This window comes from Asterias amurensis, chromosome 1 (assembly GCF_032118995.1).
Source record: "Asterias amurensis chromosome 1, ASM3211899v1".
NCBI lineage: Eukaryota > Metazoa > Echinodermata > Asteroidea > Forcipulatida > Asteriidae > Asterias > Asterias amurensis.
Window position 1 is genome coordinate 28,450,089 of NC_092648.1, and position 7,756 is coordinate 28,457,844.

Consider the following 7,756-nt stretch of genomic DNA (forward strand, 5'->3'; position numbering starts at 1 on the left):
ATTTAATTTCTTATAAATTAGAAATATTTTTAATAATATAAATGCATAAATGATACCATCACTGCCACGTATATTAATATATTTTACACAAATTAATTATACAATGCGTTTGTTGCCTTAATCAAATGTGCCGCTGAAATTTACTCCTCTTTTATTCCGAATTATAACTACAATTGTTGTTATAAAGTTTTAAAAATAAAGGAAAACTGTACGTGTACTAGTCAATTCCTTTGTGTATTTGTGACTTCCCAAAATGTCAGACAGACTAAGAGTTTGTGAGCACATAAACTTGCTGAGCACAAAAATATCTTGCTTAGCTATGACAGGTTTACCTGCAAAACAAATGATGAAGTGTACATAGTTGCTACTGGTTCCACAGTAGATTTTTTGTTATCAAAGTGGTTGGCAAACAATGGCAAATCTGTGTTTTCTGCTAAGCAGCTTTTTGAATAAGGGCCCTGATCTTGATAAGCTTCAGCTATGTCATAAAGCTTGTAAGCACATAAACATGATGCGCACACAAATATCTTGCTTAGACAGGTTTACCAGCAAAACAATACATGAAGTTTACATGTACACTGGTTCCAATCCAAAGTACTTTGTTGTTGAAAAAAGTAATTGGCAAATCAGTGTTTAGTGCTTAGCAGCTTTTTGAAAAAGGGCCCTGGTCTTGAACAGCTTCAGCTATGTCGTTATCAACCATTTCAGACATGGTCTTATGACCACCTTTCAACCAATAGGACCGCCTAAACTATCTGGTTTGAATAATAATTCTTTGTTTATTTACATAAAACTGCATTGCTGACAGTAATGGCAATACATGCAAGGTATTCATGTAAAATAACCTTTATATCAAAACTTTTATCAAAATGTGTAATTAATTAATTTGTTATAGTTTTGTTTTATACTAAATTCTCCCATTCCACAAGTGTTTATTAACCATAATTATTGACATCTCGGCCCCGACAATAACATGCCACTAATATTCTAGAACATACGTAGTGAGAAGGGGCTTTCTGCTTCGTCGCACCAATACATTCTTGATTTGTTGAGATGTAGAACAAGGAGCCATTACAATCGAAGTTTGAGGTTCATGATTACTGTTAGATACAAAGGCATTATACCTTCAACCTGCATTGGACAACAGCAACTCTTTGCACATTTGCTGGTACCTTTCCAGTGGGTGAATTTCAGCTGATGGATCTTTTGCTCTTTCATCCCATGTTCTCATCTTAAGAATTGCCTCAAGTTGTGGCTCATCTTCGAATGCCCTTGCCTCTTCTGCCGTCATTGGTCCTCCTTGGTGGACAAGGGTCATCTTACTGGCCTCTGAGAGTTCTGTGTGATAAGATTAAACTATTTAAAATTACATGTTAAGTTTGCATCGGGAAAAAGATTGTTTTTTTACACATACACCGATGTAAGTTAGGCACTGTACCCATTACTTTTTCCAAGTTATAAATCCGAAGGCAAAATATCTAGCTACTTGTTTTTGTACATTATGGGATTCCAAAGGCTTTCAAGCTATAGTACTATTCACCGAAGCTGCTCTGAACTGACAAATTTGTTGCCTTGTCTGCAGCCAAAGTCTCTCACCTATTCGAAATTTAATTTCCAGTGTTGAGTTTGACATTAGAAAACATTAATTTGTTTAAATTGCAGTGAGCTGTTATGATTTTATGCATCTGACCGCACAATGTGTAGCTGGAGGGAATAACGTAAGACGGGCGATTATGATAGCGCCCTCTCTATGTGTAAAATATTTGTGTCACTGCCGCAGACTAGATAGACTGGGCCCCTGTCTTTATCTGCAAGCATATTACAGGTCCCTGATGTCAGATCCAGTGATTCCATTGGGTACAATGATACGTGCAGTGACATGAGCTTTCCATAGATGCCCAAACAGTACACTGCTGTCACGTCCGCAATAGAATTTGACTGCGCATCTCTATGGGTGCGTTCGTTATAGCTTCCCTGGGTCGACCCCGGTGTGTGGCGGTTTTTTTTCCCAGGACGAGTGTGTGCAGATAATTACCCACGTTCGTCCTGGTAAAAAAAACCGCCACGCACCGGGATCGACCCAGGGGAGCTAAACGAACGCACCCTATGTAAAATGAATGAGGTCAAAGGTGAAAGTACACGCCGGTTAGAAGTCAGGTTTTTGGTGTTACTCACGAGCCTCGAAGTGTGACGTCAGATGTTCAGGCTAGACTGTTATCAGGCGTGATTTAGTCCTTTAGTTTAGTCTGAATTCCGGATTGTATTTTTTTCCCTTGGGAAAAATCTGACAATCCTTGATTTAATAGCTTAAAATGTCTTTTGAAGCCTACACCATGCATGGGCTACGTGGGAGGACCAAAGTTTTCTAAGGACCAAATATCATGCCTGTTACGCTATAATTTGGGAAAAAAAGTTAGTCCAGCAACTCCTGAGACCAAAGCAAACTGATCCCTCCATGTTGCAACTCTCTCATACATTGTCTCACGATTTGCTAAAATAAAAAGGCAAAACCCTCACTCTCTCACGCAAGCTAAAGAGCAATAAACGTGAAAATTGGGTTGCTTCTAGGTGATGACGTCACAAATTGGGGCTTATTGCGTGCTCATTCATCCATTCATTCAATCATTCATTCAGTAACATTTTATTTTCAATGCTGTCACAATACAATAATACAATAACGCACACTTATGTCGGAATTACAAAAGCAATATAGAATGGGCTATGATATAACAGGTTCACAATGCTTCAGTAATAAGCAACAATAGACAACATTTAGGTATAAGGTTAAGCGATATGCTTTTGTGCCCTATGGACAGACAAACATCTAGTATGATACAACCAGGTAACATGAACTTGCACAAACAAAGACAAAAACAAGGGACAACCAGGACAGACGAACACAAGTATACTAGGACGTCTGCACGCGTACCTGACGTGAAAAATTGTTACTTCACGTATGCTAAAAACGTGAAATTTTAACAAAACAATGTTCTCGCGTGTTTGCTCTCGTATACGTGCAGCTTTATAATCCTCCATTCATAAATACCTAATATAGTTTCGCTATTCCTATTGGTGGAGAGCGCGTCACGTTTGGGTGTTTAAACCTTTGATAGCGACCAATGTTGACAGTTTCTTCATTCCTATTGGTCGGGAGCATTGATCTCCATTATATTGATCTTCAGTATAATGGAGATCAATGGTCGGGAGCAACGGCCGAGACAGTTGTGCCACATCACGCGATACGCACGACGCGCACAGCAATCTCCTTATAAGGAGTTGTTTACCCGAGGGCCTTACCATTTCATACCTGGAGGGGTGTTGTGTTGGAAGAAATCGTTGAACAGTTATAATTTTTCATTTGTTTTACTTTTTGACAAAAAGTGTTGATGTTTTTTGACCGAAAATGTATTTATGAATGGGAATCAAAGTGTGTTGAAGAGGTTTTCAACTAGTGGTTTAAACCCGCCGGGGCCTGGTTCTTGATAATTTAGCTCGACTTCGTCTCGGTATCAAGAACCAGGCCTCGGTGGGTTTAAACCACTAGTTGAAAACCTCTACACCACACATTGATTCCCTTAATAATACTTTAGTCACTCACTGTCGTAGTATCCAGGATCTTTATACACGAGATACCGTTTGGCATCAACGTGCCCCTTAGCGAAGACACTAACACTACGTGGAATTTGAAGTTGTTCGAGGAACTGCTGGCCGATATCTTCATGGCCTCTGATACCTAGAACAGTTCCATCTGTCTCCATGTTACCGGTGTTTTCTTGCATTCCAACGAGGTGCCCGATGTCGTGAAACAGGGCCCCGAGAATTACCTGTAGATGAGAGAACCAAAACATGAGATAGAAAAAGTAAATGGTCTTCATTTAAAAATCTAATGACGTCATAATGATATCGTCAAGTTTGGTGCAGACATAATATTAAGGTCCAATTTTATGTCTGATAAATTTCAATACTCAATTCAGTTTCAATCTTGAGTTATGCTGCAGATAAGCCGGAAACATTACTTTTTGAAGGGAAAACAGCAGGCAAACTTCGACCTAGGCTGTGTCTCATAGCTCAGTTGGTAGAGCATTTGTCTAGACCGTCAGGGATCTTGAGTTCACATCCCAATGAGGACCATTTTTTTTTTTGCTCTCAACCCATGTTTGTTTTTTTCACCTTAATGGTGATAGCACCAACAAAATATTGTGTTTGCTAGATGAGAGAGAGCGCCATCATTTATCAATCCGACGTTTTTAAAGAAAGGTACCGAAATGTTGACAAAGTGTTTTTCAAAACGTAACCTCCAGCGAACATATTGAAAAAGTCAACACTTTGGTAGGCCTACTTTTCTACACTCTAAAAAGTCCGTTAGATAAATGATGGCGCTGTCAACACTGTTGACTTGAAGTTGTCATATAACCATGAAGGTGTTGTTACATGTAACTGGATGTTCGTGCTTGTGTCAATAGTTGATGCACATAAGGGGACACGGTAAACCGGCAACCGGTTGTGCCGGTTGACAATGTGTCAAAAAGTTTATTTTTCCCCGGATCCAGGCTAGGATCTTTCGGATCCAGGTCCCTTGGGCCGGACCCATTAATGGGTCGTTATGACCCGGATTATGTGTGTCAAAATAGTCAAGAACTGGGTCAATGTATGAGTCCCATAGTAAGACACCGTTCTTAACGCCTTTCCTGGTCAGACAGCCTGACCCGGATGTTTGCCATGGGAACCGGGAGTTGTTTTAATGAACCAGTATGGGTTGTGTATGGTATACAGCAATTTGAATTTGTGTGTCGGGAAAAGGAGATATTGAAAAAGTGGAGTTTTTCGCATACATTGCTCCGAAAAGAAAAAAAAACAAAAACATAAAATTCCTTGTTTTGAATTCTGTGGAACAATCTTGTAGTATTATGTTTCCAACCCGGACTGAACGGGGGGAATGTTGTGTACCCGAACAGAACACTGTTATTAATTATGTTGATACATGAAGGGATGTAAATGCTGAATGGAGCAAAGCGCCTAGGCTTACCTCTGTGGGTTCACCTTCACGTTCAGCCAGCATTGCACACTGCACCATGTGCTCAGTCTGTGATACAGGCTCACCAATATAATCGTTTGCACCAAAGCGTTGGTACAAATCGAAAATGGCCTCCACTGTTTTATCTACATCCATTGTTAGATAATGTTGGTGCGTCTATTTATCTAGTCTGATATTATTACTGCATCGATGCTCATATTATGCTCAAATAGACCGAACACACCAGGTTATCGTAGAGTAGACCTTAATACCAACAGGCTTGAACTCGGTGAACGTTTTGCTTCGTGGATGCAGTAAAACACCGTAACCGCTTCACTTGCAACTGATTGATATTACCCGGTATGTGCATGTACACTATCTGATTGTACTATGGTACTGCCGATTACCTTTTCAAGTGATTGTGTATTATTATGATTGCAGGGTTATATATGGTGGCCCTGACGGGACACAGCCAGTCGTGAATATTTTTGCGACGTCGTGAATTTATTCACGACAAGTCGCGAATTTTTTCACGACTAGTCGCGAATATTTTCACGACTAGTCGCGAATTTTTTCACGACTAGTCGCGAACATTTTCATGACGTCGTGAATATTTCTGCAACTAGTCGCGAATATGTTTTCAGTAGCTTGAGTGTGTAATTACTGTATTCTTAGTAAGACTAAGTAAAAGCTGTCCCGTACGATGATGATGGATCCGGAGGAGAATTCCGACTCTTGCAAATCGATGGTGGGTTATTTAAACAAAACTAACGTTGACGTATGGCCCTTACGGTAGGCCTAGGCCTAACGTTATAGTTTTACTAGTACTTTAGTAGGAGTAGGCTATCCTATGCTAGGCAATAAACGTTGGCACTTTCACTCTTCAGATAAAACATAACGTTATATGTCACCCGCTCCTTCTTAATGATGAATATCGAGTACATTTTATTTTTGAGTTTATATCATAATAATCCCAACAAGCAAATCTCAACATTTTAAATAAAATAAAAATCATGACCATACGACCTTCCTTTCCAAAATAATATGTAATTTTCGATGACCTTGACACCATAAATTTTACGACCCGTTTTGAAAAACACAAACGCTAGAAAAACTTACTTTTAAAAGTGCGACGTCTCACCCACTCATGAAAACAACTATTTTTTTTAAGAAATGAAAACATCTATTTTTAACCCCGGCGTAGTCGGATCAACAATAGGTAAATTTTACAAACAACCCAATGATAAGTTTAATTATAATGTGTTGACAATTTCAGCAAATAAATTTGAAAATCTTTACCTGAAATGTTAGAGCAATTTGCGTTGTTATTTCCAACTTGAAACGCGAGTTCGTTCCGTCACAGCAGGGTGCAACGCATCACGTAATCCCCCACCAAGTTTAACTGAAAGATTAATCCCTTTAGCATTCAGAATTATTTGGGTTTGGAGCAATTCAACCTTGAAAACCCCCGAAATATTGATGAAAATCAGACACTGTTTTTTCGAACTATGATAACAATTCTACTGGATAAAACATGGGCCCATTACACATAACCGAGTGGCTACAATCGTCATAGATTGGCTCTCTACGCGTGCCGTGTAAGAATTACACACTCAAGCTACTGGAAAAAATATTTACGACTAGTCGCGAATTTATTCACGACTAGTCGCAGAATTATTCACGACGTCGTAAAAAATATTCGCAACTAGTCGTGAAAATATTCGCGACTAGTCGTGAAAATATTAACGACGTCGCGAAAATATTCGCGACTTGTCGTGAATAAATATACGACGTCGCGACAATATTCGCGACTAGTCGTGAAAATATTCGCGACGTCGCGAAAATATTCGCGACTTGTCGTGAATAAATATACGACGTCGCGAAAATATTCACGACTGGCTGTGTCCCTTCAGGGCCACCATAGTTATGCACCTGTTTCGTTTGTCCCTTGAAGTGGTGACCTTGGGTTGTGACCCTTGCTCCATGTATGGTCGTGTCTCTGATGGGTACGGAAGGAACCGGGTCACTTGCGAGGATCGGGGTCACATCATTTAGGGGGAAAAAATATCTACAAATAATACCTTCATGCATTTTCATTGAGGTAATTTGCATTTCTTCATTTGACAGCAAAACAATTCGTAATGATGAATAACTATATGTTTTAATCGACTGTATGGACCATTTCTAGATTGCGTGCTGCGCAGTGTGTGGAACTGGAAACCTTTGTTGGAGAACATGGCTTTGTAAATACAATTTTTTTGAGACCTGATAAAAATTGTGCACACTTGTGCTCACCAAATCGAAAAACTCATATGAATACCAACCACTCTCGTGTGCTAATACCCACGTTATTGAACCACAGCTAGTGACCGGAAAAAATGAAAAAATATGCCATGATGTTTCAGTGAAACACCACAAATGGTAGATGAAAACGTGTGTATTCACAATTCTTGTCTCCAATGATTCAACTTTACACGAAGGCAACGGTGCAGAGCGGCGGTACCGCACGTTCTGTACAAAGAAATCTAATTCTGCTCGTTAATCGGCCGTCCAGCTGGAGGTCTCCTATCTTTTTTCACTGGTTAGACGGGGGCATTGTCAGGGTATTCTTTTGTTACTCTGCGGCTTTGCAGTTCGTTGGAGCTCCTATTCCTTTTTCCATGGTTATGGCGAATCATTTCAAAATAAAAGTCCACGTTTTGAATTGGTTTAGGTTTGTGAAGATTGAAGCCAGTGGGGTTG

General features: G+C 39.7%; 1 protein-coding gene across 1 annotated transcript; it reads right to left on the bottom strand.

Annotated features, from left to right (window-relative positions):
• Positions 1 to 38: 38 nt before the first annotated feature.
• Positions 39 to 5,393, bottom strand: LOC139935729 (2-amino-1-hydroxyethylphosphonate dioxygenase (glycine-forming)-like). The gene is made up of 3 exons (XM_071930283.1): positions 5,027 to 5,393; positions 3,599 to 3,824; positions 39 to 1,338 (listed from the first exon to the last, which is right to left on the bottom strand). The coding sequence occupies exons 1-3, from the start codon at positions 5,168 to 5,170 to the stop codon at positions 1,127 to 1,129; spliced, it is 582 nt and encodes a 193-aa protein (XP_071786384.1). The 5' UTR covers positions 5,171 to 5,393; the 3' UTR covers positions 39 to 1,126.
• Positions 5,394 to 7,756: the final 2,363 nt, after the last annotated feature.